Source organism: Poecilia reticulata, chromosome 14 (assembly GCF_904066995.2).
Source record: "Poecilia reticulata chromosome 14, P_reticulata-male-v2, whole genome shotgun sequence".
NCBI lineage: Eukaryota > Metazoa > Chordata > Actinopteri > Cyprinodontiformes > Poeciliidae > Poecilia > Poecilia reticulata.
In genome coordinates, this window is record NC_088843.1 from 23596450 (window position 1) to 23624107 (window position 27658).

The following is a 27658-nucleotide window of genomic DNA, read 5'->3' on the forward strand; positions in this document are numbered from 1 at the left end:
CAATATTCTCTAATGTTGAAAAGTCGTCCATTTACGAGAATAAAAAAAGTCATACGTTACATTACTAAACTCTGATTTTCTCGTGTAATTTTCAGTGATGTAGTTTTTATTGCTACAGATGTTTGTTGCTATGGTTTCTCGGTTTTGCTTTTCCTCTCTTTCTGCAGGTGTATTCACTCACCACAACAGTTACCTGGTCATTGGGACCTTTCTTCTCTCCGTTCACGGCTTTTAGCAGCACAGCATCCTCGCTCTTTGGGTTGTTCTTCATCTCCACAACGATGTCGTCTTTGGTGGGCTTCTCTTTGGTGCTGCCCGGATGAACACAGACATTATGAACTGGTGCTATAGACACGTTGAAACATGACATCACACGCACAAGATCCCAAAAAACTGCTCACCAACGACGACAATCATTGGTTTTAGCGGCCAAGTTGTTAACATAATGGGCTAAATCTTAAATGTATGTGTGATATATAAAAGGAAAAAGGGAAACAGTGCTTTGTTAATATTTGTCAAAACTATAACAACTAAAAAACAATGCCAGGAAAACCTTTTCATAAAAAAAGCGAATGCAAGGGAAGTAGGTCAGCTATGCTAGCTTGACTATGACAAGCATCTCCATGTAGACGTGCTGTGGAATTTCGAGTGAATTGGTTGGTAAACACCAAATCTGAAAAGCCGAACTGAGTTAACACTTTGTTTCTCTGCTTTAAAGCTGGGTGGTTTAAAGCTCTTACCTGTACCTTTGTAAAGGTAGGAGCTAAATAAGTGTGTAAATACAACTGGGATCTATTTTGTGCGTCTCCATGCGAACTGGGAATGGTTGCTCAACTTTAGTTCACACACAAGCTGGGAAATTTCTGGCTTTTGCCAACAAATGCAATTTTTGAGGGTTCTATGCAGAAAAATAAAGATGTGATTGAAATTTTGTGCAGCAGAATGAGTAGAGGGCGAGACGGTACTCACATCTCCTGCTTTCCTGAACGTCCACAGGGGATCTTTCCCTTCTTATGCAGGAAGTAGACAACGCTTCCCAGGAAGGCGAGGAGCAGCAAACACAGTATGATCACCACTATGATCACCCCGCTGCCTTCAACTGCACACAGAAGCAGACATGTGCTGTCAAGGTTTATGTTCAGATTTTATTTATTTGTCTAAATAATCACAAACGGGTTCGTTTTTTTTACAACAAAAACAGACTGTATATTTACCACTCAAACTTTCAGAAAAAGAATTTGTTCTAATGCGTCTTAAGTGATGGTTTGTTTTTTGTTCATTTGGTTTCTGGTGTGAAGGTTCACACTGGTGCACAAGGTTTTAAAAAGCTAGAAGTCCTACAGATGACAGAACATGAAGGACTGTGTGGAGCTAAGAGTGCCACCCCCACATGTTGCTGACAGCCTCTAAGCTCAATGTTGAAAAACTGCCACAAAGAGCAGAAAGTTAGTACCTTAGATCTCCATAGCAACTATTAGACATGATCTACAGTGTTGTAAAAAAAAAAAAAGAAAAGTTATGTTCTCTTATAGATTAAATGTTTCAACTTTCAGTTTAAAATTATGATTTTACATTTTGAATGAACAAAAATTATGTGAAAAAGGTCATTATTAACCGATTAACCACAAGTAAGTCGGTTCTGCAGGTGTGTTGCTACAAAGTTTCCGCTCATAGATCAGGCAGGGACTCACATCATGCAGTTAATGCAGAAAACATGCAGAAAAATACAGAAACATTTCAGAGAAGAGCAAGAATCACCAGAGACAATGAAGCAGATGGAGGAGACGAAGAAGAAGGTGAAACATGTCGAACTGAAAGCACTCACAGAATTTTGTTTTAAAAAACCTTATTTTTCATATTTGCCTGTTCAAAAATAAACTAAGCACACAATATTTTAACGAAGCAAGCAGATTTATGCATCTCCATCACCGCATGAGCGGATAAATCGAATTTATGCCATTGTTTAGTTGTGGCCCAGAACCGCACCAAGTCATTCAGAAGGCCTCAAATGGCCCCCGGGCCACGCTTTGGACACCCCTCATGTTTAACCCTGTAAGGCCCAGTGTTGCAATATTACAAAATCTCTATTTCAAACAAAACAGATATGCAAATGTTGACTTTTCTTCTGTTTTCAGCCAAACTTAAAGACTGAACAATATTGTTCTGTCTTGGAAGGAAATTTGATTGGAAATTTGAAAATAAAATTCCCCCAACAGGGTCAAAAAATAACCAAACTTGAACCAAATTTTTTCAAAAAGTAAAATATTTTCACGTTTTTGGTTTATTAAGTTTAAAGCATGTGCACGTCTGTAATCTTATGAGTTGCAACAACATTTAAATTTCCTTTTTGGATCAATAAAGTATTTTTGAATTTGAAAAGAATGCTAAATAATTTAATGTTATAATTAATGTTACATTTTTATAACAGAGTAGTGTGGCCAGGCTAAGAAAAAATGTTTTTTTACAAATAAAGTCAAAATATTATGAGAATAAAGTCATAATATGGCAAAAAAAAAGCTGTAATAATAAAGTTGTCTGCCAATAAAGTCAAATTAATAGAAGAAAATTCATAATATTAAGAGAATAAAGAAGTAATTTTATGATAAATTCAACCAAAAATAATTAAATAATAAATTAAAATAAGGAATGTTGAACATCAGTTTTATGAATAAATACTCGATCTTTAAACACATCCAATTATTAATAGTATCAGAACTTTAAGACCATCATCAAAATGCCTATTTAGAAGAAAGAATCATAAACTAATATCAGATCTTCAATGAGAAGCTTTGGTCTCATTAAAACAACTTCTTTCTATTATTTTTACAGCTTTCTTCTGGTGATATTGAGTCTTTATTCTGCTGTTATGACCTTATCATCTTCATATTCTGACTTTATTCTCATATTTAAAAAAAAAAATTTTAGTCTGACCTTAATATAGGTATTGTAAGGTTTTCATAAAACCTTACAAAAACAAAATACATTTGAAAACATATTTTTATCTCCAAGCTGCTCCTACAAAACAATCTAAAGGGTTGAACTTTTTTTATGTGTTTCTATGTCCAGGTTTTCCACGGTCAATATAAACATGATTTTTTTTCACCCATCTAAACCAGAAGAAGCTTCAGTCTTTGATATTCTGCAAATAAACCAAACTACATTCCTACAAGTTAAATATAAACCAATTGGTGCAACTGCAATTTAGCAACACTGCTCCAGACTTTATAAGGAAGTTTTATGCTCAGAGAAACTATTTTGAAAGCAACACAAGAAAAAAAATCAGTATTGCAGCAAATAGCTCCGGATGTTGAATCACTCTGTGCAGACTCCTTGAATTGTTCTAGTAAAACCTAACAAGAAAAAAAACTCTTAATATATTTCTTCTAGAATCTGTCCCTCACTTCACTTATCAATCATAAATGGACTCCATCAGTTTTTAACTAAGTGAACAGTTGCCTTCCAATATAATAGGATTAGTCTTTAAATGTACTGACTCAATAAAAAGTGAGAGAAACATTTAACCTTTTATTGCACCAAGTGTTGATGATGTAATTTATTCTGACTGCATTAGTTTAGAATAGCCGTAAACAAAAAGAAAAGCAGTAAAAAGTTGTTTGGGAACATTCTGGACCAGATTTTTCCCTCTGTTGTTTTTATGTCAGACTCCGTGTTTTCCCCCAGAGTCCAGCAAAGATTTAACGATACGAACTAACAGCCCAGATTAAGTCAGAAAACTGCCTGATAATTGCAACCCCCTCAAAGTTGAAGTGTAAATTAACCCGGTATGTTAAACCAACCATAAAACACGATTAATGTCTAGCTGTCTTTTTCCACATTGCTGATTTTTGTTTACTTAAAAAATTCTGGCATAAACAAATAATATTTTATAGCTGCAGCGTGTTGGATCCGAGTATCTGGGATTTGCTGGCGTTAAGATTTTTTTTTTTTTTTTTAACGCTAAAAATCAAACAGAATATTTAAAAACACCCAAGGGCTAACTCAAAGATGTGCCAGTAAGCTAAAGACAGTCTTGGGGTGGAATGCCTGTAAATAATGCATGGCCTACTGCAGGCCTGCATTGTCACATACGGATGTTGGTGAAAAGCGTAACATTGAGAGGAAAGCGTTTGAGCTGGAAATCTGCAACATTGGAGACTGCAGGGCGGTAATCGTCTTACCGGGAGAGAAGGGAGCAGTACGGGTGACCCTGGGAACTGTGGACGAGTAAAACAACACTCAGAGTGGGAAGAAGTTCACGTCCACCAACGTTAATCCAACACATAAACACACACATCCTTTAAAATTAGTGCAAACCTGCTTTTACTGTGTTAAACATTTGGTCAAAGAGCAAACTGTGATCATTTATCAGCTGGTTGTTGTTAAAGATGCAACAAGAATTCGGCTGGTGACCAGAATTGGTCGGTTTTCGTCTTGGCCTGCTCTGAAACTGAAAAATCGTATCAGTGTCTGATCAGTGAACACACCATAAGCAAGTGTAAAAAATTTTTTTTGTAATGCTTTATTTTAAAGTTAGAGGCCCATGAACAAAGCATATCCAAACCCAACTTGACAGTGATGCCCATGATACATTGCAGCGTGACGTCACCTGCTCAAGGTCCCACCCCAGCTCCCTGCTGGAGGGCTAAAAACTGCTCGCCGGTGATAGCATTGGTTTTAGCTGTTAAGTTGTCAATATATATCTAAATGTGCACATAACATATGAAAAAAATGGACACTATTATTTGCTGCTACTGTCAACACTACAACTAGATATCAAGGTATCACATTTCAGAGGCTACTAAAAAGTTTAAATTAAATAAACAATAGCGAGGGACAGGGAAGTAGGTCAGCTTTCCTAGCTGGACTTTGACAACCTTAACATGTAGATGTGGAATAAATCATGAGACGTGAATTCAGACAAAGTCAAAGATTTGATCAAATCAACGAACACATTAGAAAGGAGAAGTTTTGGGTGTTTTCTAAGTTAGCTATTTACAACTTTTGTATATATTGATATGAACCCTAACTAGCCTAAATTAGCTTGACTTCAACAAGTAGAAACCATGACAATGCTGGCATATACAACTAGAAAAACAATCAAACTCCCTTCCCTCGACACTCCCGTCTCTCACTAACTGACTCGAGGTGAGAGGGATTTGAAAGAGTCCAGTGTTTTTTCAATCTAATTATCAAAAACGTTTGGACACAGATAGACTCTCCAATTCTAAGGAAAGTCAAAAAATTTGAAAAAAATGCCTTGAATTTGTAAGTAAATTTGACCCAAATTTTTGGATGTAATAAAAAACACAAAGACCACATACAGTCATTTGAATTTTTATATGTGTTCGTCTTGGGAATCTTTTCTTCAAATTGCTGGAGGGGCAAAATGAGCCAAGAGTCGACTGCAGCGGATACCTGGCAGGTTGAATGAACTACAGCAAAAGAGCTCCGCTTTATTCTTCAGAGTTTCCAACATCTAATGTGGATCATGCTGGATTAAGAAAACCTGACATCATTTTTAACCAAAAGGGTTGGATTAAAGAACTATGTGTCGATTCATGCAGGTCATGAGACATTACTCCACAATGCCAGATAAATCATCTAAATGTAGGGGAGGGTTCATCAATGGTTGTGTCTTGTCAGTTCAAACTTTTTCAGCTTTGGCAAATAAAAAACACAGATCCCAGTATTTCCAAAACTGAGCAGGAATCCTATTTTCATTTTCCACAGGTGTTTTATTTTAATCAATATCAGCCCATAATAACACAATAACAGAAGTAAACATCCTCAAACCTTTGTTTCAAATGTCTAATTCAAAAAAATGAATCAAACAAATTTGATAGTATTGCATAATTTGTCTTTTAAGCTAAAATGAATGAGTCAGACTTAAAAACTTTATTAAACACTCTTTAGTGAATTTATCTTGTGAGAAATATTATTTAATGTCTAGAATTTCTTTAGCAAATCAAACAATAAATTTAACATCTTAAGGTTGAACAACAACTCGGTTTAAATGGGCTAGATTAGGAGGAAGAAAAACAGCTGTGACTCATTCATCAAACAATTTCCAAATTTTAAATCAGATAATTTAACTTGCATGTTGTTCAATATACATAAGAAAGAGACGCTTACTGGCTTTGATGCTGAAGACCTTGACCTCAGTGCCCTGGTTGTTGGACGCGTTACAAACGGCGCTGACGTCCGAGTTGATCTTGACCGACACCATGCTGTGAGTCATGTGGTCGTTTGCTTTGCTCATCACTTCTTGCCAGTTCTACAGAGAAAGAGACATTTTTATTTATGCAAAAGTTATCGACATCTCTCTTAAAAAATGGACAAACTGAATCTAACTAAAGGTTTCATGAAAACAAATCCAGCACGTCTCTTTTTTAAAACTTCCAAAGCAAATGTTCATATATTTGTCTTTATTTAGTGCTGCCTTTACCAACTGTTAGACTCCAGCCAAAGGATAGTTTTATCAGAAGCATTGTCGAGTTTGTATACAATGCAATAGTTGGATGCACAGTTGGATGTATGGTTGGATGAACAGTTACCTGGCTGCCTGTGATGCTCCAGGTGATGCTGGGCAGTGGATGCCCGCGGGCCTCACAGCTCAGGTTCAGCGTGTGGCCGGCCACTTCCTCCAGCTGGACCTCGTCCTCCATGCCGGCCAACTGAGGCCCGCCTGGAGGAACAGCCACCACAAACATTCACCAGATCCAGTTCTAGTAAACATTCACCAACATGCTGCAATATACCCATAAAAACACTTCACCCTATTTCATTTACGTCTTCATAACCCTGAACGTCCTCTAGAAACTATCAGAACTCAAAGCTCTGACCTTAAAAGGTAACAGGAAGTTAGCAGCAGCAGCTCACTGACCTTGGACGATGATGTTAACCGAGCCGTTGGTGTGCAGGGAGGGCAGAGAGGGAACGGTCACCTCGCAAACGTACCGTCCACTCGTCTCGTAGGTGGCATCATTCAGGTGCAGCGTGTTGCCATGACCCACCTGCTTCCCTTCCTAAACAAACCCATAGCAAACATCCAGACACGACCCCAAGGTCAGCGACGCCACCAGAACGCCAGAACATCATCACAATGGTCAATTCACTAACAGCACTAACTTTATGGCCACAACAATCAGGGGGAAGACTGCTGATTGGACAGCTGTCAAGTGAGCTAAAGAATGTCCTTGTATCCAAACATGTTCATGGAAAGTTTAGTGGAAGGCAAAAGTGCATAAGCAACAGGGAATAACTGCAGTGTTGAGAGTTTTATAAAAGCCCATTCAAGAGTTTATGGGAAATTTAGTCCAGCCAAAGTACTTGGCCACTCAGAAATCCCTGTATCCTAGCACATTGATGGAAGGTTTTGTTGAAGGAAAAACTGCACAAGCAACAGGTAATAACTTCAAACTGAAATGAAGTTACCTTGTACCACATGGTTACAGTTTTCAGAGAGGACAGGGCGTTGCACGATGCCACCAGATTTTCACCTTTGTCCATATACTCCAACTCTTTTGGAACCACAACAGCCGGGTCCAAATCTGAAATGGGACATGACACACATGCGCGCACACATGAACACACACACTCACAAGAAACCAATGTCAGAAATGCCCAAGTTTGTTTTTTTTTTATTCTGAGCTCAATCTCCTAGAAAATTTTCGACTTTTCAAACTTGAAAATGTCCTTATTTATTCCAGAAAATGTCTAACTTTCCAGATTTAGCTATTTGGAAGAATGCTGGATATCACATTTCTACACAAAGATGTTTTACGCCTCACAGAACAAAACCTAAAATATCCCATCGTCAGCCAGCCCTGAATCAGAAATTGAACTCCAACGTCTCTAAATACTAAAGTACAGAATAATTCTGCAGAAATGCAGTTCGGTGTGCAGGCGTGTCGTATGTTTTCCTACGTACAATGCACCGTGAGCGTGACCTCTTCTTTGATCTCTGTTTGTCCAGCAGAGTCCAGCACACGGCACTGGTAGATGCCGCTGTCTTTCCGGGACACAGACGGCAGAATCAGGACATCACCTCTGCTCTCCAGCGGCGCATCCGGCTCCTGAAAATGAAACTGCATTTAGTTTCCAAGGGAGAGGGAAGATGGTGCCTCAGGTGAGAGGCACATACACCCATGATTGACAATGCTAAGACCCACCTCCTGTAACACTCAGAATTTTAGAAATAACTTAATGATTTTATATTTAACACAGAAAAAAACCCCCACCAATTAGCAGGGTATCAAAAAATTGGGTTAAACTCTTGTTGTTCCTCTCCACGGAAATCTTTAGTAAAAGGCGAAAGATTTATACGATTTGAAGAGAAACAAGAGCCCATGACCTGCTAATGCTGTAGGTGCCTCATTTCTCCTGTCATCATACCAACTTCACTGACGGCGCTATTTGACTGAGCAACATAAAAACTCAAAAACTTAAATATCTCACTCTGGTTGTTTCTAATTAGCACTGGCAGTACTGGGAGCTTGATTTTTTTCACAGATTATCTGTCTCATACCACACCGCCACGACATGGTGACAGTTTTTAACAAATATATATAAAAAATATTTTTTGCATACTGCAGCTTTAAGCCTGAATATATTTCTAAAATGTGTTGTTTCCATCACATGTTCCCTTTCTTCAAATTACTCTGTCTGACCAAGTCTGCCAACCGGCTGATTAGGAAACGCTCAGCCTGCAGTCAGCTGAGCCTTTGTGTTCTCCAGAGACACAATGAATGTGTGTCTGACGTGGGAACGAGCCCTGCTCGCCAACATGGCCTCCGGTCTCAGACCCGGTCTGGACCTGTCCTCACAGACCCTCCACGCTCGTGTCTGCACAGGACGCTGAGAGCGCTGCATTTCAAAAACACTCTCTGCGTGTCTCTTGTGTGTCACTCACTCGCTCTCGGGGGATGCAGGGTGAGAAAAGACGCTCCATTCTTACTTGTTCCTTGCTGAAAATGAAGATCGGCGGGGGGTTGCCGTCACCCTGGCAACGCAGCTCTACGGTATCCCCCTCTTTGACCAAGCCCTGCGGCGAATCCTTCCACAGCTCCATCATGGTGGTGGGGTCTGCACACACGAACGCACGCACACACACGCACACACACGCACACACACGCACACAAAGAAATAAACTAAATTAGGCAGGCTTATTCACCATGCTGGTAAAGTCACTTCGCAAGATCATTTCCATAATGCTGACAGATCCAGTCTGGCTATTTACAAAACTGTTTCAACAATAACCAGAGGAAGTTTTATTTGATACAGCTGAACCTGCAGATTGGGTTTACTGGCAAAATATGTAAATGATCTGATGTTCATAAAAAACAAAAACCCAACTGGAACAACACAGTCAACATTACAAATGACTTCTCCAAATTAAAACTCAAAAAGCCACTTTTAAAGAGTGATTTTAGATTATATTAGATATTAAAATGCTGAATAAGTTAATAGTAATGTTGAAATTTACAATATAGTCAGATAAAAAAGGGTGATACACTGTGTGTGGAGCCTAAAACAGCTCATTCTGAAAGCTTAAAATAGTGAACAGACTAAATGTTACAGTGTATCACCATGTGCTCAAATCACACTGGGCACCATTTTATATCTGTGACTGATTTGTGAATCTCAACCTTACTATTAACTTACTTAAGTTGTAATATTGAACATAGAATGAGCACCCCACTAATCTGCAGGGTATTAAACAATTGGGTTAAACTCTTGCTGTTCCTCTCCACGGAAATCAAAGGCAAAAGATTTATACAATATGAAGATAAACAAGAGTGCATGACCTGCTAATGCTGTAGGTGCCTCATTTCTCCTGTCACCATACCCACTTCACTGACGGTGCTATTTGACTATAGCAATGCATTGTGGGAACCAAAAAGCTGGCCACATCTATGTTTTTTAACCACTTTATTTGAAGATTTGAATTTAATATGAGTTTCCACATCATTTCCCTGTGGGATCAGTAAAGTATTTTTGAATTTGAATGAATTCTAGATATGAAAATTATGTACGCTTTTATGCAATGTAGCAAAGCACTTTGCCACTATTTTTAGCAACTTTTCAGATTCCACTAGTGACTTTTTACAAAACAGTGACCATCAACAAATCTAGTGACTTTTTCCTGTTTTGTTGTAGGCTTTTATGGCGACAACACTCTGCTTTGTCCTGAATGAAAACTAAGTCCTAGGGAGATAAATTTGGGCCATAAAGTTTGTTCAAAAGGAAAAAATATATAAAAAGTTTTGAAAATGTAAAAAATACTCATAACTAGTTTTAAGATGTTTGTTTTTTTCAGTCTCAAAACTGTTGGTCCTGTTGAAATATTATCGATACTCTATGAGCATGTGATGTGGGAAAAATATATTGATACATTTTCACAGCATTTTCAGTCTGTCTTTAGCATTTCTCATGCTCTCAAAGTTAAGTAAAAAAATATTTCTTCATTGCACATGTAACATATATAAAAGGATGTCTATGAAACAAGAAAAGTTGACTCGATTGATTCTTAAGGCATTTTAATATACCAGAGATATTGTAAGAACTGTAATACTCAGAATTTTAGTAATAACTTTGTTTTCATATTTAACACAAAAAGAATACCCCACTAACCAGCAGGGTATCAAAAATTGGGTTTAACTCTTGTTGTTCCTCTCCACGGAACTCTTTAGTAAAAGGCGAAAGATTTATACGAATTGAAGAGAAACAAGAGTGCATGACCTGCTGGTAGTATTAGGTGCCCCATTTCTCCTGTCACCATACCCACTTCACTGATGGTGCTATCCCCTCTGCTGTTCAATGTGGTGCTCCTTTTATTGTTCAATATTAAAATACAGTGAGACTTGGAACATTGTGTTATTTTATGATTTCAGTGCATTGTCTGTGTAAAGCCTTAACACCTCATTCTAAAACTATGCACAACAAAGCAGATTGAAATCTCTTTATTTAGGAATAATTTCCTGCAAGTGGTGTGCAGGGGTAAAGTTCAGCCCACATATTGAGGCCTTAGTCCTCAACGAGGCCATCGAATGTTGCTGCATGTCTGAACGACCAAATCTTTGTGCTGAACAAAAACTGAGTGCTATGGACTTAAATTGGGGCCATAAAGTTTGTTCATAAGAATAACATTTGAAACTAAAACAAACAAAAAAAATTAAAACTTTACATTTATTTTAAAACTGGAAAAAGTTTGAAACTGAAAGTGTAAAAAAAAACTGCCACTGGAAAAAACTTTTGAAATGGAAAAAAATATATTATTTAAAAAGACTTTAAACTGGTAAAAAAAATAGAGGCGTGGCCAGCTTTTCGGTGCCCATAAAGTATTGTTCAGTCGAATAGCACCGTCAGTGACGTAGGTATGGTGAAAGGAGAAATGGGACATCTACCCATTAGCAGGTCATGCACTCTTGTTTCTCTTCAATTTGTATAAATATTTCACCTTTTATTAAAGATTTCCATGGAGAGGAACAACAAGAGTATAACCCAAGTTTTTAATACCCTGTTGTTCAGTAGGGTGTTCATTTCATGTTCAATGTTAAAACTCAAGTAAGTTAATTTTCTTTTTTCTGCACTCTTCTGGTGTTTTTGGGTGGAGTTGTTGCTAGTTTGCCAGGACTGTTTATCTTACACCCAACGGTGTAATTATTTTAATCTAGATGTTTTTTCTGTCCTTGAATTTTAACTAAGATTCATTTTTAAGATTGATGGAGAAGCTTTGTAAAATATTCAGATTTTAACAAACTCAGCAAACAGACAAATCAGAAAGGGATGAAGAGATTTTAAATCTGAACGTCTAACCTCTGTGCACCAGTTTTCCTCCATTTTCCAGGCGTTTTCCCCAGCACTGCGGATTTACTGGCTTTAGCATTTCCATCGTGGGCGTTTTTATGAATATTCCACTCACAATGTACAAGTTCAATTACATTAGCATCTTTTACAGCTGAATGCAAAACAATAAACTCCCTAGGAGAAGCAAGCGAACTGCAAGTCAAATAAAAAAAAAAGTATGGTTTGATGTGAAAATACTGAAATTAGCAACAGAACTGGAAACAATACAGAACAGCAAGGAAACTGTTTATCTAACTGCAAAGCCTGGAAGCATTGAGCCAAACTAATTAAAGCGTTGTCAGGCAATTATGGTGACAAAACTTGGAGACAATTACAGTCAAGAATCGAGGTGAAACAGACAGCATTAGACTTTAATTAGTGACTTACTGCTCTACTGCAGTAAGTCACTGCAGGTCAGTATAACCGTATGAAACTCACAGTGAACGGTGACATTGATGCTTTGGGACATCCTCGTCCTGATGGCTCCCGGGACAGAGAAGCTGACCTCACAGGAGAAATGGGAGTCCTTGTCCTCCTTCAGTATCCTGTACTCCAGGGTGCTCTGCACAGAGTAGAAGCCTCTGGGCTCCCGGGTCACCAGGATGATCACATTTACCTCTGGAACAGTGAAAACACAGCAAGAAACAATGTCAAAATGAAGTGTTTGAATCAGCTCATGTGAACTTCTGTGGTTGAAAATGTTAAAAGACCTGATTATTCAAGTAGTCAGCATCCTTTGGGTGTAAATGCTATTATGCTTTGTTGAACACGTTAATTACATATTTGCACACAATCAGTTTGAGATAATGAGATTTTATATGGTCAGTTCTGTCAATTTTGAGATGCTTTCAGAATGAGTTGTTTTAGGGCATCTTGTCATTTTAAATCCAAATAAGCTGCTGCTGGCCACAACTCCCAACACAACATTTAAACTCGCTTGTGAAAATAGCTGCAAACAGATACACAATTAGACAACCATACATACTTAAAAAGTAGAAGTGGAACTTCCAGAACAACCAATAATAATGCAGCAAGTGTCTTCTGGATGGTAAGTCAACAACTGAGCACTTGTCTTTTCCAGCAGCCATTGTGCAGCGCATAGAGCAGTAAAACCAGCTGACCAACTCGGCTTTGGTTGCTAGGTAACGGTGCTGGGCTTGGTTGGGGTTGCTAGATAACAGGGCAGTGATCATTTGATTGTGACTTAACAATCGGCAGTTTTTGAAGAAACTCATTTTCCACACACTAAAAATCTTTGAGTTGTTACCAGAAAATGGGTGGGTTGTTTGAATATTCTTTATAGACCCTGTAAAGGTTATCAAACATTTCCACATATTTTACCTTTATCAATGCTTTTCTCACAATGACTATGACAATGAAAATAAGGAGCAGAACAACACAAGGTACTCTAAGCTACAATAGTTTCATATCTAGCAAAACGCATGTTTTTAGCCTACTTCATGTTGTCAGACATGTTTACAGGATTTCTTGATTCTACAGGTACTAACCTTTAGCAAGCAAAGTTAAACCAAGCTTTAGAAATATGTAAGTAATTACCATGCAAGTACTTTTTAAATACTTACCCATGAAGGACTGTACTTTTTCTAACAGGCTAACTGTGCTATCAGTACTGATATATAAATTATTTTGTGGGTATTTCTTATTTTAAAATTTTCAGCAAACCTGTTGCTAAGCCAGTGGTTAAACCTCACGTAAAACAATCACGTAATCACGTAAAATTTGATATAAATACTCTAAGATAAGGAGGAAAAGCCTCAGCATTCAAAACTTACGTCCTACTTGAGGCATCAGTGGCTCGTTATCCTTGTACCAGGTGATGTTGGGTTTAGGAAATCCTTTGCGAACCTCACATGACGCCACCTGGAAGGGTTTGTATAGAGTTTCAATCAGGGGTGAAAGTAGTTTTAAATTCTTGGGGGCTCTATGACAATGGAATATATATATTCCATTGGCAGATTATATATACAAAATTATTTCTTTGTAGCTCTTCTCCAAGTAGGCAAAATTTCTTGTCACAATTTACAACGACAGCAGCAGCAAATGTTTGTAAGTTACATTTAATTTTGCTTTTAAGATATTTTTAAGTCAAGTAAGATTTGAAATTTTAAACCTGATAGAATGAAGAAAAATCCTACTTAAATTAATGGTTTTAATATACCATTGTCAATCTAAACTTAATACTTAACCGGCTGCACAGTGAACCGATTGATTTTTTTTACAGCAGACAGCCGCTACCCTCTCTTGCAGGTACTGCGTACCCCTGCTAAATCTTTTTGGGGTACTCAGTACCCAACCGTACCCGCCTACCATCACCCCTGGTTTCATTTATCCAGATTTTTTTTTAGGATTTTATTGCATTTGTTGACCTTCAGACTGAGTTGACCCACCTTAGATGGCATCATGTTGGTCACAGAAATCCCATTAGGGATGCCTTCAATTTCTGGAGCCTCTGGAGGAGCTGAAAAATGAGATATTTGGTCAATTATAACAGTTACGTTTGCAACTGAAGATGTTTAAGGTGTTTACATCTTCTATTAGGTTATACTTTGTCATTTTTGTGCGTTGTCTTACCAAAAACCCTGAGGTGAGTCTTGCGTTCGGCATTGCCAGCCTCCTGCCCGTTGACCTCGCAGAAGAACTCCTTCTCGTCAGAGAGCTGGATGTTTTGAATCAGGAGTGTGTTTCCTCTCTGGTCTGAGGTCACCTCCATGCGGTCGCTGTAGTCTGTGTTGTTGTCGACTATCTGCTGGTTGATGTCACTGTAGAAGATCCGCATCCGTGAGCCGTTTCCTGCAGATCTCTGAAGAGAAACCAGGTAGGAATAGTCAAGAGCCTTCCAGAGGCGTTCCATTCACGAAACAAAGAGACGGCAGAAAGAAGCCTTAAACTCATCTTGAGGACCAGAAACACATTCCGTCTGGAACCTTTGTATGCAAAAAAGAAACACATTTAACTGCGCTAAAATCTTTTAAGTGGTGTTCAAGGATTGTAGCCTTTTAAGGACAGATATAGTTTGAATAGAAGCTAACGCTTTAGCATTATGTTCCGCTAAATATTGTGTTGGTGATGCCCTTTAGAAAAAGTGGAACTAATGTTTATATTACTATTTTAGTGTCAGAGCAACTAACTTTTTAATTATCGTTGCCCACCACTGCTGCTGTGTTGTGATTAATCAGATAAATGTGAAAATTGTAGGCATCAACTCGCAATTCTCCATGGAACATTACAGCAATCTAAACCTTTATGCTACAAGTGAAGCAGAAACCATGACTGTTTCTGGAACAGCTAGTTCCAGACGGACACTATCTGTTTACTCACCACAAACCACTGGATTATGACGAAGCTGGGCTCTTCGTTCACACCAGTGAAGCTGTAATGGCAGGGGATCTCAGCCGGGTCACCGAGGTACACCTCCAGGTTGTCATTCATAGTCAGTTCCACTTTGCCCCACACTGTAATACACATTTAAATGCACATAAATCAAGTGGAAAAGCCACAATTGCAATAAACCATGCATCCATTTCACAGCGACTGTGTTCTTTCTAACTAATTTTGACCTTTAGCTTTATTCTCAGTGCAGCGGGCTTGGCAGATCACTGTCCTCCCAAGCCGATCTGGAGACACGTTGGCACAAAGAAAGAAGAAAAAAAGGCTTCTTTTCTACATGGCATCATTTTCATCTTCCTTCTGCCTGACTGACTGCAGCCACAAAACCACATCTTGGCCAGAAAAATCGGTTCCCTTGGCATCATTTTGGGAATGCAGTTGAAGGAAGGCTGGCCAGTTCGACGCTGAGCTGTTGATTCAATGTGCCAAGAGCTTTTCAGCCATGTTGAACTTGGCAGCTGTTCTATTGGTCCATTCATGCAGTGACAAATAATAATAAAAAAAAGGATGACACCAAAAGAAAGTCATTTTTTCTCTTTAATCTGCTTTTGGGGATCTTAAAAGAATACCCCATTTTTTCTCCCATGTTCTCACACTGCTGCTAGGTGCTTTGTTATGTTCAGTGTAGTGTAACTTAATTTCCTCAACTCATTAGCAAGTGGGACTTTGTTCTCACGCTCATTCCTCATAGACATTACTATCATTAATTTGGGCCTTTTATTTATTTATTTGAACTGCATATGGTGTTTAAAAACATAGAAATAAAAATGCTGAAGTTTGAACTTCTTGTGGATTTTCACTAATACACACAGTAAAAATAATAAAAATAGGCTTAAATATATGGGAGTGCATCTCAATAAGTTAAAATGTCACATAAAGTTAGATTCTATGATTCAATTAAAGTAAAACTCATATATTTTTATATTCCTTCTACATTTACTTCTCAATTTAGAAAATTATGGCTTACAGTAAATAAAAACCCAAAATTCACTTTATCACAAAAAAAGAATGCTACATAAGAGTAATTAATAATGTATTAGACCAACATTAGACAGTGCTACATCCAAGCAGAGTAATGTAAAGTTTAGTGGAAGAGACAAAAGGTGCATAATTCAACAACCAAGGAGAAACATGTTGACTGTTTAGCCACAAAGTCATAAAAACATGCTTGGTGAAGTTTAAAAACCTAAAAGATAAACTAGCTGTCAAGCATGGTGGTGGAATCAAAATGTGGGCCTCTTTATTCTTCTTTTGAGCTGAACATTTGACAGAAAAAATATTTGAAGTTTTCTTGGAAATTGTCTGAGTTTGAAAAGTTGAAGATTTGAAATATTTTAAACTAAAAAATTTCAAAGATTTTGCTAGAAAATTTCTGAAATTAATATCAAAATGTGATGTTTTTCCAGCACCTTTCCGACTTCTTAAACTCAGAAATCTCCAAGTTCTTTCTAGGAAATTCATTTAAAAAATACAGAGTTCTTCCTTCTATTTTCTTCCGTATCTCCAATGACCCCAATAAGACGTAATATGAATATGAATCATATGAATGTAGGTCAATCAATCAGTCATTTGCATAGCATAGCAGCTCAAAGCGTGTTATATCATGAAAATATAAAAATATTATAAACACATCATACAGACAACAACTGTAAAAATCAGAAGCAGACATTTCAATTTGTCAAGTGTCATCATTAAAATCCTCAATACACATTTGGTCAAAGTTCCAGTTATTGTGGTCCAAAGTATTTTCACCCAGTAGCAGGAACTGTAACGTTTTGTTTTAAACAAACAGCTTTAAATGGTAAAGTAGGAACAGTCAGGCGGAGCTAAAGTTCAGGGTGCTCCTACATGTTTCCAGCGTTGGCTGAAGCAGACCATGCATGAAGGCGCTTTAGAAGTTCAGTTGCCACCCTGCTGCCTCCATTCAGCCTCCACCACCCCCAACCCTCTTCCTCTCTCTCCTCCTTTTCGTCACCACCAATAATTTCTCAACTCATTTTTTTTCATTTCTGTCCCGCCTGCCTCTGGCGGTGCTCACCCAACCATTTCTTTAAGGAAATGGGCACGCCATTGTTCCCCCACCTGGGTGGAAAAGACCTCCACCCCCCACCCAGCAGAGGTTAAAACCAGTTCACCTCGCCTCCAGTTTGTTGTTGTCGACTGCGATACAGATGATCTGAAAGGGCTTTGAGACAAGAAGGAGATTATGGAGGCTGAGGAAGACACAATGTCGCAGAAGTCAGTGTAAAAAACGTTGTGTCTCCTTGGGGCCATACTGCTAACTTTTCAGCTAATCCGATTAGCACTGGGGGGCTGCTGCGGATTTGGCTCCCAAAGCCAACCTGGGGCCGCTCTTATCTGTTCCTGTTGTGACTTAATGCAGCACCAACACACATGACCCATGATCTGCAGACCCTGACAACCAAAACTGCTGCCTGTCGGGGTGCTGGTGAATACATTTGAGTCTGTCTGCTGTCTGTGTCTGCGTGATACAGAGATAATTCATTCAGGGGTAAAGAAAAAGACTCCATTTTATTTTCTGTATTTCATGACAGAACCTGAAACCATTATAGTTAACTAAAACTAACAAAATAACTAAGACTGAAATTGAGAAAACACATAAAAACAGTAAATAATTAAATAAAGGGGGGAGGGGACTAGAACTAACTAGAACTCAATTGTGGGTTTGTAAAACTAAAACATATTGAGATTACACTTCGTTTTTCTGTTTACAAATCTATTTATTAGTTGATCAAACTGCTGTGAAATTGATTTTTTTTCCCCCACACAAGAAGTTTACGCTCCATACCCCTCCTGATGATGCTTACACTGGCACCACTAAAAATAAATACCCTCCTGGATTTGCTGCTTTGCAAATGCCAGCCAACAGTGTGTCAAGTAGCACTGCTGCTAAGTATTTCAGCTTCCCAAACTGTTTTTTATATAGAGTATGTTAGACAGTGGTGAGCACACAGCTGCTAATGCGCTAACAGCGCAGCTAATTTTTGGTTTAGTTCGATAGCTAACTTTTTAAATATAAACAAACTAGATAAGTGCTTGGAAAATCCGTGAAAAGGCACATTTTCAGTAGATAATTTGGAGTCACATTCCACAGAAAAATCCATGAATACTGTGTTGCAAATTGGTTCTTCAATAAAGAATTTTAAAAATTTTTATTAATGACCTTCATAGCAGTTCAGCACCGTATTTACAACACCTAACTTTCTGGAGCGAAAGAAACCATTTGCATCTTGACCCAGAGAAACACTGGGACAATTTTCATCTCTGCAATCAAGTCTGACACTTCAAGGCCTTCACAAAGAGAGCAGAATAAAGGCAGATAATAACCTTTCAGTTGTTCCATTTAAGAGACAGACTCACACAATGCCCTCACACCACTAATCTGACAATAAAGAACCAAATGAGGGGGGCACTTCCAGGACAGCCTTTGCATACAGTTACTCATTATGCACCAAACAGGCAGACAATACCCTCAGATGCTAACTAAAGTGGTCACTATTACTGGATTTTCCCATTCCATTAAGGCTGTCAGCTTAGGTCTCCAGCAGATCTGCAGCTCAGCCTCTGATAAGAGTCCAAATCACCTCTGACACAACAAACCGGCCTCATTTACTCACACTAATCTCTCACAAGCTCCATGAGGCATGAAATTAGTCTGAATGCTTCTAAGAACATAAAAATGTCATCTTGGAAATGCTGTTTAATCCCTCATTTTCACTGTACGGATCAGGGTAATTGTTGGAGATTTGAGAAGAAATTAAAAAGGCGTGGACCGTTACAAAGTCACAGAACAAACGGTTTTAAATAAAGGGAAAACATGATTTTATAAAATGCCTTACATTTATTTATTCATTGCCTTTTAACCTTTCCACATTTTGTCATGTTGCAATCTGAAACTTTTATGTATTTTAATTGTATTTTATGTAAGTAAAATATGAATTTTATACATTTTACAACAATAAGAAACTGAAAAACGTTTTTAATATCTAGGAAACAAGTGTGAAACCGATCTTGTGTTCCTCTACAAAGGTCTAAAAATCAGCCATTGCCCCCTTTCACTCTGCCATTAGAGAGGGCTGACTGACTGACCCGCCCAAAAGGTCCCGTCTGCACATATATGGTAAATAATAGTCACCTCACCAAAAAATAAAAAATAAAAATGTTTTGAATCCTGCAAAAAATTGAAAGTCAGGCCTTTAAAGATCAGTGATCGGCCTTAAAACTGCAATCGGTGCAAAAAATGACTAAAGTTTAAGAGCTATGAATACTTTTACAAGTTGCTTTAAAGTGAAAATTTCTTGGCAGGGATTTTGAGAGAAAATCAGCATTTTAAGGCCTACAAGAGGAAATATGTGAACAGATCAGCATTTTAAAAACTTCTAGTTCCTGCAGACCCAATCAGAAAGTTTTACACCGACACTAAGAGTCCCTCAGAGAGAGGAGGGTGTAAAAAGCCGACATGTAAGAGTGGATAACATGCAGGAGTGTTTCTCAATATGCTGCCCTGATGTGCTGCCGAACACCTGGGGGACTCCCACTACTGGCTGACATCAAAGGCCACACATACACACAGCCACACAGAAAACACACACTATGGGGATGAGAGCTCCTTGTCCACCTGATGTGCTTTCAGAAGCAGCATCTGGCACAAATCTCCTTGCAGCCGTTCCTGATGTGTGTGACAGTGAGGGGGCTGGAGTTCTTTTCTTTCACACACAGAAAGAGATAAGGAAGTGCTGCAAATCTCCTCAAAGATTTTATGTATCTGAGGACTCTTTTTTTCAATGCAGCCGAGCATGTCAGGGATCCAGGTCAGAGCCTTCATCGGTCCTCCAAGGTCAATGAGGAGGTGAAAACTTTCAGCTCAAGACGCCCACAGAGAGAACAAGACTGGGATACTTTGATGGACAAAACATGGAGTCTGCAAACACAACTGCAGTAGTACACTGCAAAAAAACTAAATCTTACCAAGTATTTTGTCTAGTTTCTTGTTCAAACATCTTAGTACACTTTAAGTAAGAAAAACTATCTAGGAGATTGCTTTAAGAAAGTAATTCTTTAATATTGATAATATTGGCAGATTATTTCACTTATACCAAGACATTTTTACCATAAGAGAAATAATCGTCCAGTGGAACTAATGCTTTTCCATCAATATTAAGGGATTATTGACTTAAATGCAGTTACTGTTTACAGTTTAGTGATGTAAATCAACCTGTCTGTTTCAAATGGGAATGTTTATCCAAGAATGTGTGTTTGTGGTGATGTGAGTGCTGTGCCATGCTGTTACAGCCATACAGTCACCTAAACATAGGTAATATGGTTTGTTTTTTACCATAATCTTTACTGTTGTAACAAACGTACAACAAAATATTGTGATAAAGCTTAAGGTCTGTATCACCCCCCACACACACCTATTCACCAGCTTATTTTTACATGTTTTGCCCTATAGAAAGCAGAACAAAATGGGTCAAATTCTGCACAATAGGAAATTTTATTTAAAGACTACTGAGTCTATGTCCTTTATTTTTAGCTTAAGTCCATTTATTATTGAGTGCAGAAGAGAATAATGCCTGATATTTTCATATGAATAACTGATTATGTTATTTTTTTATTTAAAGTAAATATGATTGTTGTCGATTTGCTAAGTTATATAAAATAGTATTTTTATTTTAAGATATCAATGAAATTGAAATAGTCATGTAATTTTAAGAGATTTGGGATATCTTCATATTTTCATTCTGAACTCAAGCAATATTTTTTTTTAAATTAAAAACTTTTCTGAGATGCTTCACGTCATTTTAAATTCTGGAGAAAAAAAATAGCTGCAATCTCTGACTTTGAAAGAATCGCTAATCATTCCCTCTGCTTCGCAACTTCTTCTACAGCTGTGTAAATATTTCATCACTACACCCGGTGGGTGAGACTTCATTAAAGTAGCAGCACGAATGTTTTATTTATGCTTGTATCTGATGTTCAACAGTGAGCGTGGCGTGTTCCTCTGTGTCTACGACCCACCAATAAGGCCCCCTGCAGAGCTGCTGGGCTCTGGCATGCAGGTTGCTCTGCAGCTACAGGATGGATAATTAAAGGTCAATGGGCTAAACACTGCTTCATGGGGGAGTTCCTTTAGCTATCAGTGTAAAAAAACAAAAAAACAAAGAGTTAAATGGAGCTTGAAGGTAACAAAGCTCCCTGAAAGCTAGTATTGGAGTGATTGAGCTATGCATTACAGGGAAGTGCTGGAAATTTAAACATTAATGAAATGACATATTTGTTCTCCAACAACCCTAACAACTGCATGCATCATCTTTTACTCGAGTTACAGCAACATTAACTCAAACTGGCCTGGGAACAAGAATACATTTAGGTCAGTAACTCAGGAATTCCGGTAGCAATGCTTCAGTTTAAGAGGAAAACACTCAGTATAATTTTATTTGACTTCCATTTTAAAAATGAAACATTAGCTCAGGGACATGTAATGGGATTTTTGTTCACCGAATGGATTGGTATGCTTAGATAAAAGAAGGAGAATTATGCAGTTCATCTTGTTTACGTGCAGGGAGCATTTTTAATAAAACAAAACCTATATATATATATATATATATATATATATATATATATATATATATATATATATATATATATATATATATATATATATATATATATATGCACAGTGGTGCAGTTGGTAGAGCTGTTGCCTTGCAGCAAGAAGGTTCTGGGTTAGATTCCTGGCCCCGGTCTTTCTGCATGGAGTTTGCATGTTCTCCCTGTGCGTGCGTGGGTTTTCTCAAGGTACTCCGGTTTCCTCCCACAGTCCAAAAACATGACTGTCAGGTTAATTGGCCTCTCCAAATTGCCCCTAGGTGTGAGTGTGTGTCCTGTGTGTTTCTGTGTTGCCCTGCGACAGACTGGCGACCTGTCCAAGGTATACCCCACCTCTCGCCTGGTACGCTAGCTGGAGAGGCACCAGCAACACCCCTGATCCAGCTGAGGGACAAGGGTGTAAGAAGATGGATGGATATATATATATATATATTTTTTTTTTTTTTACATAATCTCGACTACAGCACCAAGTCTTTTACTGGTGGTGGAGTCGCAAACAGGAGATAAGCAGAGAGGCTTGCCTTGAGGCACAACAAGTCCCCTTTTTGGTTATTGTAAAAATTTGTGTTTAAATGTAAACACAAACCAATTAGTTTGCAAGTCAATTAGTTTTATTTGTGCTTATGTATAATTTTTTGGTTGGGACTTCTAATTTTGTGTAATTATTACATAGATTTTAACGTGTTAAACATTTTAGCGCAGTTAAATGTGTTTCTTTTTTACATACAAAGCTTCCAGACGGAATGTGTTTCTGGTCCTCCTGTAAATCTGAAGCAAAAGCAACATCTACTAACAGCAATGGACGACAAAACCGCTTCTCTTGGTCAACTGAGGACTAATTATTTCTTCAAAAACAATCTGATCTAGAAAATCCTATGGTTGTGTTCAAGCTGTGCTAAAATGAGTTAGCCTATCAGTGAAGTTATTCAGGACTAAAATAGCATCTCAATGATGACATGCTAATGCTAATGTTAGTGCCAATGGTCTACATTTCTAAACTAAGCTGTGTTTCTGGTTTTTTTACAAGTGTGCACTGCTGGGAACGTAAAAATATTGAGCTAAATCAGAGCCATCCTTCAGCATTTTCAACATTAAAGTCGGTTTTTAAGACCCTGGTTACAGTGCATCATCTGTTGATGTGCTTTTTCTTTTTGTTTATAACACAGCTGAGCCAATTCTCCTGAGCTGAGCTTCTGAATTGCTACTTAAAGCCATCAAAAAAGTTTAAAAAAATGACAGTTTGAAGGAACAGATCACAGGAACAACAGATGCCTTGTTGTCATGGCTGAACTTTGAACCGCAGGGAAGTTTTCAAACTAAACATTCATTAAAGTTAGTGATAAAGTTTTCTGCAGCCTTGTGTGACTGATCGACCCTCAGAGAGTAAACTTAATTTTCACCATGGGAATCCAGTTTGGAAAAAGTCTACAAAACTGACATTTTGCGTGTGTAAATGGCAGTGGTTCCTCCTTTATCTTTATTAAAAAGTGTGAAAGCGAAGACATTTAGGTGAGAGGTATGAGATGCTGGCCGTCAACCTAACACTATAAATAGAAGACCTTTTCCAATTAGACCTCTGACGACAGAAACCGACTAGATGCCGTGGTCCAACAAAGGCCGTCTTATCCCGGCCGCTGTGGTCATCATCACCGTGCTGAACATGCTGGAAAAACTACAAACCTGGAGCTAGCTAAATGAGCTCCTGGTTTCAGCTTCTTCTTCATGACTATCAACTGTTCACAGAGACTTTCAGATAATTAAATTGTTGGAGGTCGTCCTGCAGTGCAGTTATGCTGCAGAGAAACGACTTGCAACAGAGTAAAGAAAACACAAGGAGGGCTGATTAATTCTGCTCATTTACATACAGCACCACATTATCAATCAACAAAATGAATATATTCAGAGGATTATCTGTTTCACAATGTTCTTGCTGAGTCTGGGAGGCTTTTGCATATATTTATATACAATTAGCTTTAATAGTGATTACAACTTACACGTCTATTTCTCTGAAGGCGTCTATAATGGCTTTATTTATTACTTCATTTGAACCATTTGCAAAGTTCTGAGTGTATTTGTATTCAAGCAGGGCCTGCCCTGCAACAAAGGTTTATTAGTGTGTTCCTTCTTCTTTTATCCCATCAAGCAGACATGAGGCGAGCTGTCGGGTGAGCATGCCACACCCAATTCACCAGGATCAAAACCCCAAACCCCCCCATCAGCAAATCCCCCGCTGGGAACCCTAATGCTCTCAAAGAGAATATCAGAGTGATCACAGGTGCACTGCTGGGTTAATGAGGAGGAAAGGCTACTTACTGCATGTGCCCAGGCCAGTCCTACCTACAACCCCCCACCCCCAACACACACACACACACACAGAAAAATAACTGTTTGGACAGAACTCCGTCTCATTCCCGCTGAAAACCTTTGAACCTGCTGAATAACCAGACTGGTTTTCCACAGAGACACCAGAAAAATCTGCATCCTTCTACCAGAAACTCACAGCTGAACAACTGAGATTCCAACAATGAGGAAAGTGACACAAAAATAGGTCACATAAAGACATTAAAATCAAAGTTATCACTGATTTACCACATTTTTCAGGTCTGATTACTTACAGATCAATAGACTAAAGAAATCGCTTAGACTATGTGACAGTTTTATGTGTTTTCCACACATATGCAGTCAATTTATAGTCCAAAAGTAACTCTGTTACCTCCAGTTGTCAAAAATTTGATACGTATATGAAAGAAATTAGGCCTCTGTCTCTTTAAGCAGCTTCTCCTTTTTCTGACACTTTGCTTTCAGGAAGTCATCATAACAGCATTTCTAAGACTTTGGGACTCTGGTGGACCTCATCCTGTAGCACATAGTTCATTTGAGTGTGCTGAATCTCTAGGATCAGTACATTAATTCACAAGATCTGTTCACCGGATTACATAGTTCATTTGTACAGAACACGCCAATCTGCACCACACAGAGCTTGATCCGTTCACGCTGTTCACTGCAGCACAGTCTATCGCTCACTGTTTCTAAAAGCTATCTACTAATGTGTCTAATAAAAACAAACACCCACCCACCCATCCCTATTCATGAATATTAGAAAAACAGAGTGTCTTCAGTCAGGCTTCTTCAAATTTGCTGTAATGCAGACTGCTACAGTAAAACCTTCATGCCCACAACCATCACCATCTACAATACCTCTTTGAAGAATTTTGAATTAATATGAGTTGTAACAGCATTTAATTTCTCTTTGGAATCAATAAAGTATTTTTTTTAATTGAATTCAATTATTATACATATATATACATTTACAATTTTATGAGTGTTAGTTTCTCATTATTTACTATTTGCTCACTTTTATTTTTTTATTTTCATTTCAGTGCCTTAAAGCACTCTTCAGCTCTAAAAATGAGCTACCTAAAAGTGGTGTTTGTCAAAATTTTATAAAATCGGACCACAAAACTCTGATTGGTGTACCTCAAGTTACAGCAATCTGCAATTATTTTTCTAGTGTCATCTAATCAGTCTGCTGCAGTAGTACTACTCCTACTGAAATATCAGTATGCCTAATATGCAATTGTATTTCCTTTGTATTTTAACACAAAACAAAAGAAACAGTTCATTTCTGTTCCCACTAGAGGTGAATGGAAAAGTGCCATGATACACCTTGGACAAGTTCCCAGTCCATCAAAGGCACTGAAGACAATGTCACATACCAATGGTAACTTAAACCCCAGTCTCCTTCAACATGTAAATAAACACCAGTGTAAACAGTAAACAACAGAAACATTGATGGTCAGTGATAAAAAAGGACCTTTTAAATCTCTTGATCCAGCTTGAGTTGCAGAGGTTGTGGCTGCATTGGCAGTTCAATAGAGACAGAAATTAGCATGTCCACAAGCGTGTCATTTTTACTGCTAACCAGAACTGCATCAGATAAGTATCTGTGACCGCTGCAGTCATTTGACCTGCTAATGAATGGTGGCTGTACTGGTTCCCACTGAAGAGGAAAGTCAGAGGTCAGAGGTTACCAGTCAGTTTTTTTCCGGTGTCAGAGAAGCTGAAACTGGTGGCTTCTGGTGGTCAGGCATTGTATTTTGACTATTATATGCTGTAGGTCAGAAATACCAACTGTATTATGTAAAATTTGAGAATGCTGAAGTTAGCTAAGACAATTGAACACATCAAATGTAGTACTAGGAATCACAAGCACATCATTAAGCTATGATCCAAACGGATACGCTCATACTTCAAGCAAACATGTATGGATGTTTGTTTAAAAATGGGTTAAAGTAGATGCAGTGTGACACAATCCTTGATCGGTGACGCTGGGGTGTAACAAGAACACAATCTTAAAGTATTAAAATGGCCTAATAGTTTTTTATCCAGAGAACAAATCATTGGTAAAATCAACAGAACAACTGGCTAGCTGTCACCTGGTAATGCTAACCTTACAGGAGTATTTCACATTTTTTCCAGTGAGTGTGGTGACTTTTATACTTGGACTGGTCATAACTAAGCTGAACAATTCAACAAAAATGACAGACTATTTCAAACGCAGCATAAGAAACAGAAAAACTTGGTTCAACTGTCGACCAAAACCACATTTGTTCCATTTCTAGTTGCAGCGGGTTTTTTTCACACTGCATCCATCCATCCATTTTCTTTACACCCTTGTCCCTTAGTGGGGTTGGGAACTGTCAAACCAACCAAACCCTTTAAGAAACCTGTTCCCCTCCTCGCCTGTAGGGGCACTGTACCAAGAACTACTGAAGGAAATGGCCTGAAAAGTTCTGAAGAACACACTGAACACCACTTCCCCCTTCACCGAATGTAAACAAAAATGTAACATGTAAGATTTTAGCGGTTGTAGGATTGCTCTTTTGTTTTGCTGAAACACCACATGCCATTTCTCCAACTAGAACTACACTGGCACATTTGTTTTGGTCAGTGGTACTTAAGTACAATTTTCGTGTATCTGTACTTTACTTAAGTAGATTTAATAATGGATACTTTCTACTTTTACTCCACTACATTTTACAGTAAGTATCTGTACTTTCTACTTCACTACATTTCTACAAAACTGTCGCGTTACTCGTTAGATCCAATTCGCATTGCGCTCTTTTTCCGTTAAAATGTGAAGTTCAGGGACTTAAGGTGATGCTGTAAAATCCAATCAATAACGTGACTTACGTGTCTGTTGTCACCCATTGCCTCCCCCTTTACTCGCACGCGGAGCTTCAGACATGCGCAGTGGTTTCCTCTGAGCGGGAGAAGATGTCTGTCTAATCGTTAGTAATATAATAGCGCTGCATAAATCAACATGTAAATTCAGCAGCGTTTCGCTTTCGCAGACTGTGGGGACTTCGTCCAACTTTTAGCGTCACTTGGAAGGAAAGCTTAAAGAAAGGTAAGCTCTGTGGACGTGATGCTAGCAAAGCTAGCTGTACCGAGACACATGTTGCATCTGCGATGAAAAAAAGTTGTCACTCGTGGAGGTGTTGACTGAGGTGTCGCATATATGGGACAATGCTGCGACCAAAGTGCACTATAGTAATATGACATTCAGGAACGATCCAATTTTTCTGGACGGATCTTTACTAAGGTTGATAGGACTGAAGCCTCACTGAGAGCCATTCGTTGTTCTTGTAATGCTCTGCGTACACTGCAGTAGTTATTATTTTATTTCATTAATATATTTAGATTTATTTAATTCGCAAATAAATAAATCATGAACATAAGAACACAGAGCATGCTCATTGCTCTTTGTTTT

General features: G+C 38.2%; 1 protein-coding gene, 3 non-coding genes and 1 pseudogene across 6 annotated transcripts in view; 1 reads left to right on the forward strand and 4 right to left on the reverse strand.

The window, feature by feature from the left end:
* mcama (melanoma cell adhesion molecule a) overlaps positions 1–27658 on the reverse strand; it is a 59468-nt gene that overhangs the window by 2366 nt on the left and 29444 nt on the right. The window contains exons 2-15 of one of the 3 annotated variants that reach the window (XM_008428554.3): positions 15187–15320; positions 14440–14668; positions 14256–14326; positions 13641–13728; positions 12286–12465; positions 8957–9084; positions 7931–8075; positions 7435–7550; positions 6884–7025; positions 6555–6685; positions 6133–6274; positions 4179–4214; positions 970–1099; positions 194–311 (exon numbers count right to left, since the gene is read on the reverse strand). In XM_008428554.3, coding sequence (XP_008426776.1) covers positions 194–311; positions 970–1099; positions 4179–4214; positions 6133–6274; positions 6555–6685; positions 6884–7025; positions 7435–7550; positions 7931–8075; positions 8957–9084; positions 12286–12465; positions 13641–13728; positions 14256–14326; positions 14440–14668; positions 15187–15320 — 1790 coding nt within the window. Of the gene's footprint in view, positions 1–181; positions 312–969; positions 1100–4178; positions 4215–6132; positions 6275–6554; positions 6686–6883; positions 7026–7434; positions 7551–7930; positions 8076–8956; positions 9085–12285; positions 12466–13640; positions 13729–14255; positions 14327–14439; positions 14669–15186; positions 15321–27658 lie in introns of all 3 variants that reach the window. The other 2 variants (XM_008428553.3, XM_081615440.1) reach the window with 2 other exon arrangements.
* On the reverse strand, positions 8234–8348 carry LOC145554965 (U5 spliceosomal RNA). The gene has a single exon (XR_014091019.1). It is a non-coding gene; the product is annotated as a U5 spliceosomal RNA (small nuclear RNA).
* On the reverse strand, positions 9694–9801 carry LOC145554973 (U5 spliceosomal RNA; annotated as a pseudogene).
* LOC145554971 (U5 spliceosomal RNA) lies at positions 10622–10735 on the reverse strand. Its single transcript, XR_014091024.1, has one exon. It is a non-coding gene; the product is annotated as a U5 spliceosomal RNA (small nuclear RNA).
* LOC145554972 (U5 spliceosomal RNA) lies at positions 11421–11535 on the forward strand. The gene has a single exon (XR_014091025.1). It is a non-coding gene; the product is annotated as a U5 spliceosomal RNA (small nuclear RNA).